This window comes from Thalassophryne amazonica, chromosome 7, assembly GCF_902500255.1.
Source record: "Thalassophryne amazonica chromosome 7, fThaAma1.1, whole genome shotgun sequence".
Classification (NCBI taxonomy): domain Eukaryota; kingdom Metazoa; phylum Chordata; class Actinopteri; order Batrachoidiformes; family Batrachoididae; genus Thalassophryne; species Thalassophryne amazonica.
In genome coordinates, this window is record NC_047109.1 from 95019360 (window position 1) to 95034405 (window position 15046).

General features: G+C 40.5%; 1 protein-coding gene across 2 annotated transcripts in view; it reads left to right on the plus strand.

The window, feature by feature from the left end:
• ptprub (protein tyrosine phosphatase receptor type Ub) overlaps positions 1-15046 on the plus strand; it is a 700336-nt gene that overhangs the window by 473205 nt on the left and 212085 nt on the right. For both annotated transcript variants that reach the window (XM_034175133.1, XM_034175134.1), the window contains exons 9-11: positions 9472-9581; positions 12205-12406; positions 13822-13924. In XM_034175133.1, the coding sequence (XP_034031024.1) occupies positions 9472-9581; positions 12205-12406; positions 13822-13924 (415 nt within the window). The remainder of the gene's footprint in view (positions 1-9471; positions 9582-12204; positions 12407-13821; positions 13925-15046) is intronic.

A 15046-nucleotide genomic window follows, 5' to 3' on the forward strand; every position in this document is an offset into this window, starting at 1 on the left:
TTAGACACAGCTGACTGGGAACAACCAACATCTTTTGCAACATTGCGTGATGATTTACTCTCTTTTAAGAGTTTGATAATCCTCTCCATTGTTTCAATTGACATCTCTCGTGTTGGAGCCATGATTCATGTCAGTCCACTTGGTGCAACAGTTCTCCAAGGTGTGTTCACTCCTTTTTAGATGCAGACTAACAAACAGATCTGATATGATGCAGGTGTTAGTTCTGGGGATGAAAATTTACAGGGTGATTCCATAATTTTTTCCTCAGAATTGAGTGATTCCATATTTTTTTCCTCTGCTTGGTCTAAAAAAGTAACCGTTACTGACTGCCACAATCTTTTTTTCTTGATTTCTTATAGTGTTTCTTAAGCCAGAAAGTTGCCATTTGAAATGACTTTAGTTTTGTGTCATGTCTGTGATCTGCTTTTTTTTCTACAAAATTAAACAACTGAATGAACATCCTCTGAGGCCGGTGATTCCATAATTTTTGCCAGGGGTTGTAGAAATCTGGCCAATTTTCTTAAATCCTCCAAACCGTGACTATCCAGGGTTGGGACCAGGAAGCAGAGTTGTAGTCTTACACACCTCTCTGCAGCTTCTCTCCCCCTGCCATCCCCTCATTACCCCATCCCCGTAGAGACGGTGCCTGCTCCCAGACCACCAATAACCAGCAAAAATCTATTAAGCATAAAAATTCAAAAAGAAAAAATAATATAGCACCTTCAACTGCACCACAGACTAAAACAGTTAAATGTGGTCTATTAAACATTAGGTCTCTCTCTTCTAAGTCCCTGTTGGTAAATGATATAATAATTGATCAACATATTGATTTATTCTGCCTAACAGAAACCTGGTTACAGCAGGATGAATATGTTAGTTTAAATGAGTCAACACCCCCGAGTCACACTAACTGTCAGAATGCTCGTAGCATGGGCCGGGGCGGAGGATTAGCAGCAATCTTCCATTCCAGCTTATTAATTAATCAAAAACCCAGACAGAGCTTTAATTCATTTGAAAGCTTGTCTCTTAGTCTTGTCCATCCAAATTGGAAGTCCCAAAAACCAGTTTTATTTGTTATTATCTATCGTCCACCTGGTCGTTACTGTGAGTTTCTCTGTGAATTTTCAGACCTTTTGTCTGACTTAGTGCTTAGCTCAGATAAGATAATTATAGTGGGCGATTTAACATCCACACAGATGCTGAGAATGACAGCCTCAACACTGCATTTAATCTATTATTAGACTCTATTGGCTTTGCTCAAAAAGTAAATGAGTCCACCCACCACTTTAATCATATCTTAGATCTTGTTCTGACTTATGGTATGGAAATAGAAGACTTAACAGTATTCCCTGAAAACTCCCTTCTGTCTGATCATTTCTTAATAACATTTACATTTACTCTGATGGACTACCCAGCAGTAGGGAATAAGTTTCATTACACTAGAAGTCTTTCAGAAAGCGCTGTAACTAGGTTTAAGGATATGATTCCTTCTTTATGTTCTCTAATGCCATATACCAACACAGTGCAGAGTAGCTACCTAAACTCTGTAAGGGAGATAGAGTATCTCGTCAATAGTTTTACATCCTCATTGAAGACAACTTTGGATGCTGTAGCTCCTCTGAAAAAGAGAGCTTTAAATCAGAAGTGTCTGACTCCGTGGTATAACTCACAAACTCGTAGCTTAAAGCAGATAACCCGTAAGTTGGAGAGGAAATGGCGTCTCACTAATTTAGAAGATCTTCACATAGCCTGGAAAAAGAGTCTGTTGCTCTATAAAAAAGCCCTCCGTAAGCTAGGACATCTTTCTACTCATCACTAATTGAAGAAAATAAGAACAACCCCAGGTTTCTTTTCAGCACTGTAGCCAGGCTGACAAAGAGTCAGAGCTCTATTGAGCTGAGTATTCCATTAACTTTACTAGTAATGACTTCATGACTTTCTTTGCTAACAAATTTTAACTATTAGAGAAAAAATTACTCATAACCATCCCAAAGACGTATCGTTATCTTTGGCTGCTTTCAGTGATGCCGGTATTTGGTTAGACTCTTTCTCTCCGATTGTTCTGTCTGAGTTATTTCATTAGTTACTTCATCCAAACCATCAACATGTTTATTAGACCCCATTCCTACCAGGCTGCTCAAGGAAGCCCTACCATTATTTAATGCTTCGATCTTAAATATGATCAATCTATCTTTGTTAGTTGGCTATGTACCACAGGCTTTTAAGGTGGCAGTAATTAAACCATTACTTAAAAAGCCATCACTTGACCCAGCTATCTTAGCTAATTATAGGCCAATCTCCAACCTTCCTTTTCTCTCAAAAATTCTTGAAAGGGTAGTTGTAAAACAGCTAACTGATCATCTGCAGAGGAATGGTCTATTTGAAGAGTTTTCAGTCAGGTTTTAGAATTCATCATAGTACAGAAACAGCATTAGTGAAGGTTACAAATGATCTTCTTATGGCCTCGGACAGTGGACTCATCTCTGTGCTTGTTCTGTTAGACCTCAGTGCTGCTTTTGATACTGTTGACCATAAAATGTTATTACAGAGATTAGAGCATGCCATAGGTATTAAAGGCACTGCGCTGCGGTGGTTTGAATCATATTTGTCTAATAGATTACAATTTGTTCATGTAAATGGGGAATCTTCTTCACAGACTAAAGTTAATTATGGAGTTCCACAAGGTTCTGTGCTAGGACCAATTTTGTTCACTTTATACATGCTTCCCTTAGGCAGTATTATTAGACGGTATTGCTTAAATTTTCATTGTTACGCAGATGATACCCAGCTTTATCTATCCATGAAGCCAGAGGACACACACCAATTAGCTAAACTGCAGGATTGTCTTACAGACATAAAGACATGGATGACCTCTAATTTCCTGCTTTTAAACTCAGATAAAACTGAAGTTATTGTACTTGGCCCCACAAATCGTAGAAACATGGTGTCTAACCAGATCCTTACTCTGGATGGCATTACCCTGACCTCTAGTAATACTGTGAGAAATCTTGGAGTCATTTTTGATCAGGATATGTCATTCAAAGCGCATATTAAACAAATATGTAGGACTGCTTTTTTGCATTTACGCAATATCTCTAAAATCAGAAAGGTCTTGTCTCAGAGTGATGCTGAAAAACTAATTCATGCATTTATTTCCTCTAGGCGGGACTATTGTAATTCATTATTATCAGGTTGTCCTAAAAGTTCCCTAAAAAGCCTTCAGTTAATTCAAAATGCTGCAGCTAGAGTACTGACGGGGACTAGAAGGAGAGAGCATATCTCACCCATATTGGCCTCTCTTCATTGGCTTCCTGTTAATTCTAGAATAGAATTTAAAATTCTTCTTCTTACTTATAAGGTTTTGAATAATCAGGTCCCATCTTATCTTAGGGACCTCGTAGTACCATATCACCCCAATAGAGCGCTTCGCTCTCAGACCGCAGGCTTACTTGTAGTTCCTAGGGTTTGTAAGAGTAGAATGGGAGGCAGAGCCTTCAGCTTTCAGGCTCCTCTCCTGTGGAACCAGCTCCCAATTCAGATCAGGGAGACAGACACCCTCTCTACTTTTAAGATTAGGCTTAAAACTTTCCTTTTTGCTAAAGCTTATAATTAGGGCTGGATCAGGTGACCCTGAACCATCCCTTAGTTATGCTGCTATAGACGTAGACTGCTGGGGGGTTCCCATGATGCACTGTTTCTTTCTCTTTTTGCTCTGTATGCACCACTCTGCATTTAATCATTAGTGATCGATCTCTGCTCCCCTCCACAGCATGTCTTTCTCCTGGTTCTTTCCCTCAGCCCCAACCAGTCCCAGCAGAAGACTGCCCCTCCCTGAGCCTGGTTCTGCTGGAGGTTTCTTCCTGTTAAAAGGGAGTTTTTCCTTCCCACTGTAGCCAAGTGCTTGCTCACAGGGGGTCGTTTTGACCGTTGGGGTTTTACATAATTATTGTATGGCCTTGCCTTACAATATAAAGCGCCTTGGGGCAACTGTTTGTTGTGATTTGGCGCTATATAAAAAAATTGATTGATTGATTGATTGATTGACATGATTTGGAAACACACACACCTGTCTACATATAAGGTCCCACAGCTCACAGTGCATGTGAGAGCACAAACCAAGCATGAAGTCAATGCAATTGTCTGTAGACCTCCGAGACAGCATTGTCTCAAGGCACAAATCTGGGGAAGGGAACAGAAACATTTCTGCTGCTTTGAAGGTCCCAGTGAGCACAGTGGCTTCCATCATCTGTAAATGGAAGTTCAGATCCACTAGGACTCTTCCTAGAGCTGGCCATCTGTCTAAACTGAGCGATCGGGGGAGAATGACCTTAGTCAGGGAGGTGACTAAGAACCCAATGGTCACTCTGTCAGAACTCCAACATTCCTCTGTGGAGAGAAGAGAACCTTCCAAAAGGACAACCATCTCTGCAGCAATCCACCAATCAGGCCTGTATGTAGAGGGGCCAGACAGAAGCCACTCCTTAGTAAAAGTCACATGGCAGCCTGCCTGGAGTTTGCCAAAAGGCACCTCAGAGGACTCTCAAACCATCAGAAACAAAATTCTCTTGTTCAACTCTTTGGTGTGAATGCCAGTGGTCATGTTTGGAAGAAACCAGGCACCATCCCTACAGTGAAGCATGGTGGTGGCAGCATCATGCTATAGGGATGTTTTTTGGCAGCAGGAACTGGGAAATTAGTCAGAGTTGAGGAAAAGATGAATGCAGCAATGTAGAGAGACATTCTGGATGAAACCCTGCTCTAGAGCACTCTTGACCTCAGACTGGAGCATTGTCCTTCAGCAGGACAATGACTCTAAGCACACACCCAAGATATCAAAGGTGTGGCTTCAGGACAACTCTGTGAATGTCCTTGAGTGGTCCAGCCAGAGCCCAGACCTGAATCCAATTGAACATCTCTGGAGATATCTGAAAATGGCTGTGCAACGATGCTCCCCATCCAACCTGAAGACTTGAGGCTGTAGTTGCTGCCAAAGCTGCGTCAACAAAGTATTGAGAGCAAAGGGTGTGAATATGTACATGTGATAATAGTTTTTTTTTTCATAAATTTGAGAAAAAAAAATCATTTTGTTATTATGAGGTGTTGTGAGTAGAATTCTGATGGAAAAATTAATTTACTCAATTTTGGAATGAGGCTGTAACATAAAATGTGTAAAGTGAAGCGCTATGAATGCTTTCCGGATGCACTGTATTAATGTCAAATCTTAAAATGTCTGTAATTGTGATTACATTAATTATTTTTGATAGCTGTATTGAATGGTTATGGTTCCTAAAATGGACCAAAACACCCTTGTGATCCCAATATGAGGCAGTGTTTTTACTTTGAAATACAACTAAATAAATGGGGTCTGCATAGATTCATGGGTGGATATTAATGGGTGGACTTTTTGGCCAAATGAGGCCTTGTGAAAGATTTGCTGTTTTTCCAGAGTCCACTAGAGGGCGGTCTGTTTTCACAAAATGGTTCAAAACAAACTGCAGTGCAGTGTGTACCAGCATCCAGTTTGTCTCTTGTGTGAGGCTGGATGCCTTGTTTCTATTGGCTGAAAAGCACCGTGCATGCAATTCAAAATAATATGTTTTTTGAATGAAGCCCAAACAACACTCGATGTGAAAAGGACTTAAGATAGAAGGAGTGATGCTAAAATAATAGCTGTCATTTTAGCTTGCTAATATTAGCAAGCTAAAATGCTGCATAACTACCATCTGGTAGCGGAGGAGAACAAGTTGTGAACTAGTGGATCTTGTTGTATTTATTATTATAGAGAAGACTAGTTTTTGATGATTGCTTTCCACTTGTGTGTGGAGTGCAACAATCCAATATTTGAACCAGTTTTTTTAGATGCTTCAGTTAAAATTTTAAAAGCATTGACAGATCTAAGTGTTGTAAAGCTTTGCCAGTTCTTCAGCCTTCCTCTGACAGATTCAAACAGAAAAGGTGAACATTTAAGGCTGTGCCAGTGCTGCAATCTATCCTTTTCATTCTCTCAAAAAAATAAAATAAAGAAAACATATGAGACTCTAGCAACTCTCAGATCGGATTTTGTACTTACTGTATTTCTTTTCTTCTATTATTCCTTTCTATCACAGCAGATTGTTTGCCTGCTGGCTGAATGAGAAATCAATTCTTGTGTGAAAAAAGTCAAAATAAACAAGATTTCCCAAAATGACATATAGGGCGAAACACAGAGAAAGATCACAAATGTGAGAAATTCATTCAGTTCATCCCAAATATGACTTCAGAAAAATCTTACGAAGCTGCTCCATCCTCTTTTTAATTCAAAATAACAGGATGGATGTCATCTTAAAGTGATACACATAAAGAGTAAATCAGATGTCAGACATGGTAGAGTTCTGCGCCATTTTACACGGTAACTGGTCAAGTTACAACTTTGCACACCTCTGCTGAATTCCCCAAGCAGCTCTGAACTGGCAGCATTTAGTGCCAAATCCTCATAGCCGGTACACCTCAGGTTGCCCCACCCGACCTGCCCCAGACTGTTGGGAACTGAGGCAGATCTGGCACAGGTCCGGCACAACTCAATGTAACTCCAGGCAAACTCTTTATCGTGGAGTAAGTCTTTCTGTGAAAATTTGTCGCAAATTTGCACCAAGCCTGTACCAGGCCACCTTGAGACGGCCACGAGGTGGCCAACACGGCCATAAGTCTGGCCAAATGCCTGAAAATTTTGAACATGCTCAAAACTGGCACAGGTTTAATGGACCTTTGCTGATGTGTGTTAATCTTTGTTAAGTAGCAGATTGCAAAGCTCCCACCTGGACATACAAAAGCCATCTCGAGGTGCTGCTCGGGAAACCTGGTTGAGGTCACCACCTTACCTGCTCCATGAACAACTACAGTTGCAACAGTGACAAGGAAACACATCCTTTTAAGACAAAGAAACCCCAAGCAGGCCAGCTTTGGAGGAGTGGCCATCTGCTATGACCATTCTATGAAGATAGAAAGCACAAAACAAGATTAACAATACAAGCAATGACTTTGAACAGTTTCAAATGAGACAGCCAAATATAGTATAATTGAAGGATAACACAAACAAATACAGAATAGTGAGATGTAGGTCAGAGTCTCAGAGAAGAAGTGTGTGTTGAGTCTGTGTATTTGTACCTCTGGTCTGAATCTCACAAGGGGAAAAACACACAGTTCTCTTATTGTTGACACTCACACAAACTATAGGGACTGCAGCCAAAGTGACCAAAAAGCTGTTAAGGTTATCCAGCCCAGTCCAGCTTTATTTATGGAGCACTTTAAAAAAAACTGTAGTGTTTAACAAAGTGCTGTACAGCAGATAAACAAAGCAATAAAACAAACAAAAGATGAAGAAAGAGAGATATTGCACAAAAAGGCACCACTGTCACTCTAAGTTAAAAGCCAAGCAACAAAACTGCATTTTCAATTGAGATTTTAAAACAGGCAATGTGGGTGCCAACCTAATATATATAGAGAGTGAGCTCATTCCAAATTCTGAGAGCTATAACAGAGAAAGTGTGGTCGGCTCTAGTTTTTAGTCGGGATGACATAGATCGGCTGATCCATAGACTTTAGCAACTTTGATGGCACACAAGGCTTCAATAGGTTAGCTATGTAGGTCAGCGCTAACCCATTAGGGGACTTAAAAACAAACAATAACAATATCTTCAAATATATTCAAAAAGCCAGTGTGGGGAGACAAGGATAACTGGGCTTTATGTATGGCTGCAGAGGGTCCAGGTCCAACATAGAGAGGAAGAGCACAGACACCAATCGGTCTGAAGAGCATGACCTCTGTTTTACTTCCATTCAAATTTAAAAAGTTTACGGCTATCCATGCTTTGATATCTTTAAGACACTCCAATAGTGGTGTAAGGGAGTTGACATAATTTCTTATTATGGGAAGGTAAATTTGGGAGGTGTCTGCATAAAAATGGTGAGATAGGCTGTGTTTTTAAAAAGTCAAACGCAAAGGGAGGAGCTACAGGGAGAAGAGGATTGGGCTAAGAATCGAACCTTGGGGGACTCCACATGAGAGACAGGCAGATGATGCACAGAGTCAGAGAGGTGGACTGAGAAGGTTCTCTGAGATAAATAGGATCTAAACTACTCAAAAGGCACATGTGGTGCCCACGAAATGGTCTAAGCCGGAAATGAGAATAGTGTACTGTGCTAAATGTACAAGAAAAGCAGAATCCCCCAAAAATACCTGGAATACCTCCAGAATGCTTTCAGCATCTAAAAGGATTGTAGTTGCAAAGATCCTGTCTTTAAATAAAAGGTAACTTTTTGAAATAGGTCCTGTAAGAGTGTTCCATGATGCATAACACAAAATGGCTGACACACATCCAAAATGTCCTTGTAACTATCTGATCTTAACCTAAGTGCTTTTCAAAATGGCTGACGCAAAAAATGTCCTTGTATTTGGTAAAACTATCTGATCTTTTTATAGATATTTAAATTGATGAAACCAATCAGCATGTTGGAGCACTCTGTTTTATAGCGTGACACTACATTACAGACATAAACACACACTATATGATTTTTACATAAGAACCTTGAATGCAACGTGAACAGACGCCCACCTATTTTCACCTCGCTTTGCAACCATCTCACATAGACACTGATTCAAGCCAGGTTAAGGACCGTCCATATGGGCGTGGCTTAGGCTGAAGGAACAAAAGGTAGCGTAGAGTGGAAATCTGGGTTCTTTGTTCCAGGTGTTTGCATGCGACCTGGTGAAAAGATCCCAGCGCTGAGATGATTTCCTGTATCAGTCTAACAACTCTTTACAATACAACATCTAAACTTTGAAGTCCATTTCCTGTCCAATTCTTGGAAGATCACTCACCGTGATAAAAAGAGCCTAAAAGAGCCTCCCTAAAATTAGGGAGAAAAAAAATGAGGCATCCACCTTCCTTTTCGTAATTAGTGGACGTTCCACTGCATGTTTGAAATTAAGTAGACACGACACCTGAGGTAAGTCTGCAGTTTCTAAGAGCCTGAATATTGGTCCAGTAGTCTCTCAGTCCTCTATTAAAAGAAAAGTGATTTATCCATGGTTCGGATTTAGGTTTTGGACACAAAGCTTTAATTACTATCCAAAAGTTACAGGTATAGAGAAATGAAGAGGAATGAGGTTATAGATAAATGTTCCAAAGTTCACAGTCCTGCTGATTCAAAGAGAGGTTTACAAGCAAGCATTTGACATTTTAAACTGTACATCATAGTTGCTCTGAGGATTGATGTGAAACCATAATAAAGTCCTTATTTTTTATGGTTACATAATTGATGCAGTTCATAAATCAACTGTGTCCTTATCTGATGTTCTCTGCGTGCTGGTGGTCTCAGTGGTACATTGTTCTGACCCACTGTGACATTCACTCTGATATTGACAGAAGAGGCTCACAGCGGGATTAGTGCTTCTATTTCCTGACAAATGTTTGCTCTGACAAATTCTTACAGTTCCTGGAGGCATAGCACCGGAGTCGCTCACCTTCACACCGCTGGATGACATGATCTTTTTAAAGTGGGAAGAGCCTGTTGAACCCAATGGTCTTATTACTCAGTATGAGGTGAGCTGCTGAGGACTGTTTGCTGAATTTATTAAAGGGATCACATTACCCTTTCAACTAAATTAATATACTGTATTATTTGTTGTGTAAGTGCATTAAAACAGCCATTAAAACCTTTTTTTTTTTTTTTTTTAGTTCTGTAAAAAATTATTTCGCTCATTTCTCTGTTGCTTTAAATGGAAAGGAGCTGGTGTTTGCCATGCTCTTTGTCTGAAGTGCAGAGGGATCGGAACCAATGTTCTGAACATCTCTTTCTCCCATTTCCAATAATGTTGGCATTTTCTCACGGAGTGCAGATGCGGCCTTGGTGATATATGTCATGGGTGTATGAGTTAAGCTGTTTTTGTACCTAAATTTTGTAGTTTGTATGTGCACAACACAGATTGTCCAAAGTGAACCTGAACTACACTACCCACAATGCTCCCTGCGTTGGCCGGTCAATCACATTTTACGCTTAATAATGACGTCATCAGCAAGCGACGGGCAGCCAGTCTGCTCAGTGGCTACAAACACAAAACAAATGGACTAAAATGATTTAGGGTTTACAAACATTTTTGACCATTAAACTTTACCAGCAAAGAAAATGTTATCAGAACTAAATTTATTGGAAGATATTTGGTCAGATGATGGTTTTAAAACTTATCTGAAAAGCTAATCTGATAGCAAAAACATTATCTTAGATAATTATCTGCTATCGGATTAGCTGAACTGTGCCCACCACTGACCATGACTAATTACAACAAGGTCATCTAATCTAATCTAATTCGATCTTTGTCTCAAATGAGCTGTTTACACAAAGGGATATCACCTCCTAAAAACTTGGATTTCACTTTTAAACAATGCTCTTAAACAGCTACTTTTGAGTGTTTTTTAAGAGCTACGGGACGTCTTGCTGACTTTGTAGGACTGATTTAAGCACTATAGCAAAAACATTCATGCTTCTGTTCTTCTATTCTTCTGTCCATAGCCTTCATAATGCATTAGTTAGAAAATCATATGAAAATCACAATACTTTCTGAAAACCCCCATTTGGATGTGTGACAATTGAACAGTGCCAACACTAATCAAGTATAGTCATAAATACCACAAACCCACACCAGCAATTTGCACAGTTGTTTTGGGAGGAGTTAAGACGGCCATAACGTTTAAAACCCGCAGCCAAGCCACACAAACCAGTGTTGGCCTGCGAGCATTAGTTTGTTCAGTAATTCTGTGATGTGGGCACGTTTTAGCTTCATCCCCCCCCTCAGGTCCTGCAGGTCTGCTGAATAATTGACAGACCAAAATGCTCCCATTCTGTGTATTAGTCCGCAATGTGAAAATACGTTTGTCACTGTTGGCTAAGCCATTTTATTTACCTCCTACTGAGACTGGCACAGCACAGATGCATTTAATTACCTCGCCATTATGTTTTTAATTTCATGTTTGCACACGGAGTGTTGTTCCTACATGATTTAAAATAGCAGGAGCGATTTATTTGCCTGGTGCATGCGATCATTTGTGCTCTGTCATACACTGATAAACCATGTGTGTTTTGAGCTGCAGGCTTTTCATTTGTCTGGATAATGACTTTGTAGGTTTGCTGCACGCCCTCTATGAGGTCGTGCACGGACAGTGTTTAGGTCTCACTACCTTATCCTCACGCCTTCTTCCCTTTGCCTCGCAAAGCAATGTCGCCTGAAGGATATTCTCAAATGGATTTGTGGTTTGACATACAAAGTGGACGCCGAGTAGGATTCAGACTCTGTTGTGTGTCGATGGCCCTCAATGGAGAAATCCTTTTCATTATGCTCAGATTAAGCTTGCCTGAGTCCAGCGACGGTCACGCTGCCCTGGTGCGCTGCCATGCACCAAACAAAGAGATCGCTCTGTATTTGGTCTTTGGGTGGCTTATAATTCTCTCATCACAGTAAGTAGTCACGGGCATAAATGAAGCTGCTCTTATATTAATCAGCAAAGCTCTTTCCTTGAGTGGAATGTTCAGTGTGTGTGGTATAATACATGCACGTGAGCCCACTCAAAGAGGACTGAGTGGATTTTTGCCCAGTAGGTTGTAGTATGCCAACCCGTGACTAATTACAACAAGGTCATCTAATTTCGATCTTTGCCTCAAATGAGTTGTTTACACAAAGGGATATCACCTCCTAAAAACTTGGATTTCACTTTTAATGATGCTCTTAAACAGCTACGTTTGAGTGTTTTTTAAGAGCTAAGTCATGCTCACTTAGCAGGACTGATTTAAGCACTTGAGCAAAAAAAACCAAACCAAACAAATTCACTCTTCTGTTCTTCTATTCTTCTGTCCATAGCTTTCATAATGCATTAGATAGAAAACCATTTGCAAATCACAATACTTTCTGAAAAACCCCTGTTTGGATGTGTGACAATTAAACAGTGCCAACACTAATCAAGTATAGTCTCGTTAACCGCAAACCCACACCAGCAATTTGCACAGTTGTTTTGGAAAGCGAAATTAATTTTGTGTGAAAAGAATCATATTTGCCAAACATTAGATATTATGCTGGTGTCAAGGCCATTTGGAGTATTGTGCTCAGTTATTATTCTTCATACCTTTATTTAAAGAACTTAACACTGTTTTGTTTGACTTGTCATCCCTAAACAGATCAGCTACCAGAGTATTGAGTCATCTGATCCAAGCATCAATGTCCCAGGACCCAGAAGAACAGTGTCCAAGCTGAAAAACGAGACCTACCACATGTTCTCCAACCTCCACCCTGGAACTACCTACCTAATCTCCGTCCGCGCCCGTACAGCCAAGGGCTTTGGCCAGACGGCCCTCACCGAAATCACAACCAACATCTCAGGTAGAGCATAGCATGTGCAAAGTCGAAAAAGGAGCAAGCACAGCCGCTTCCTGCGACTTCGCTGCCGTTCACTCGTGAAGGATGCGAGTACAACAGCAGTGTTCGCCTGCTGCGTGCTATAATTAGGATCCAGGTTTTCTCTTCTTTTTTGACCTCAGAGGTAGAGCTGCCGTTCCCAGAGTGTAAGCGCTGTTTTCTCTCGCCTCTCCAAACGAGCGACACGCTGTCAACTTGCGCTCCTCAAAACATAAATTAACTCATAAGAAGCAGAGAAATCCTGCAGTGGGGACACTGCTGCATGTAGCATGAAAAGAAAAATGCAGTGCATTGTGGGCACCAGGATGTCACTTCTGAGAGTCTCAGAGCTTATTACTGCTGATAGAAACCTCACCGTGGTGTTTCTATTTTCTTTTTAATGATGCATTTGGGCTTGTTAAGGGATGGGATTACATCTCTTAGGAACTGGCAGCGTAGCCTTTGTACTACCTCTACGCGCTCACGCGTTTACTCGCTCTGTCTCCATCTCTTTTCCGAGAAAGGCCGGTTTGCTTAATTATAGATTTACTGCACGTCCGCTGCTTACTGGCTTTGTTTCAGACACACAGCTGGCACGAAGCCACACCGCAGATAGTCCAAAAGTCTTTGCTAATCATCTTCAACCTCGTGCACTGGCCCACGGTGCAGAACGTTCACTTACACAGAGTGTCTCTCAAATACGCGCTGACAGCTAGCAAACACTGAACACCTTCAACAGCTACCGCTGTCAGCATCTTGAAACCGATCCCACTTCACACATTCTCTCGTTCACACATTGCCCACTGTTGTGCTTGATGAACAATGATCCTTCAAACTGACTGTATCAGGCAGCAAACATCAAACCCCCTTTTAGTCGTACAAACTGCAATAGACGCTCGGCGTCAACAAATGCAGACTCAGTTATCCCTTAATGCCTCACCTTAATTGATGTTAGCGCTTTCCGCTGCACAATGACAGAACTGCTTTTTAATATGATAATCGTTGTTTCCTCATGAATAGCTTGCACCGCTTCCCCTCGCTAATTGACGACTGATATTGAAGAGAAATGCACCACGGTATCCCCAGGGGAGGAGCACAGCATTGGACAAATTCTTTTCTATTCAGTTTATCCTCACTCCCATGATTCGTAATTGGACTCGTATCTTAGAAGGGAAATATGAGGATGTGGATGTTGTGTATAATCATAATGTTAGCCATTTATGCAGAGAAAATGATGTGTTTTTGCACAAATTAAATGGTCCATCTGTTTCCCAAGAATCTGAGGGGCTGAACATGTTTGTGTAGAAACACAAAGATGGTGCAACTGTCTTTGCTGTGATTTAAGGAGCCTAAATTACACTTTAATGTGCAAAGAAAACTGTGTATTTGTGTCCTCACAGCACCCACATTTGACTATGGCGATATGCCGTCTCCCCTGAGCGAGACAGAGAGCACCATTACTGTGCTACTGCGTCCGGCACAAGGGAGAGGAGCACCCGTTAGGTAAGAATGTAAAGAAGTATCAAATAGTTTCTAAAATAAATGCAGAAATCAAAAGTGTCAAAAGCCATTGCCATTTTGTATAAAGCACAAGACTTCCTCTCCCAACACTCATTAGTTACCTTATATCATTCATTACTTCTCCGTACACAACCTATTGTATTGGAGTTTGGGGAACCACCTACAAAACTAATACAAATCCAGTATTTTTGCTACAAAAGAAAGTTCTAAGAATTATTAGTAATAAACCATATCATGAGCCAACAAATCCATTGTTTGTCTTTTTACACATTTTAAAAATTTGGGATCTGATTGTAGCTGTGGAGTTGCGTCAGGAAGGGCATCTGGTGTAAAACTTGTGCCAGTTCAACATGCAGATCCACCTTGGATTTGCTGTGGCGACCCCAAGTACAAAAAACAAGGGAGCAGCCGAAGGGATTTACATTGATTGTAGCATAATGCAAATTATTTTTAACGCAAAAAATAAACTTTTACCACAACATGTCCAGGACACCTGTTCAAAATGAGGGAGTCCAGTTATAATTTGCGAGGAACATTATTATTTCAAAGATCAAAGATTCAGACTACTGTAAAAAGTCATTGTGTTTCTGTTGAAGGTATTAATATTTGGAATAAGTGCCTGGTTAACATAAAATCACTCGGTAACTGGTTGGCTTTAAAAGGCTCCCCAAATAATTATTTAATTACTTGTTATAGTGTGACGAATTAGGTTTATTGATTTCATTTTGTTTTTGGGTGTACTGCTGTTTGCATGTTTGTGTTTTGACATTTTAGTTCAGTGACGAATTTATATTTTGTATTTGTTATCATGGGTATATGTATATTTTTATATACATGTAACCATATATACACATATACAGGGTGTCATAAACAGGAAGTGCCAATTTTCAAATCCACAGTAAAACAGGAAATGTTCAAATTTCAAACACTTCCTGGATTGACAGACGAGATCCCATGGAATCTCGCAGGAACTCAGTGTCAAGCTCACACTCAAACAGGAAGTGCCAATTTATCAGTCACAGTGAAACAGGAAATGTTCAAATGTCAAACACTTCCTGGCATGGGTGGAACTAGAGCGGAGGCCGGAGTTTCACTGGATTCTCC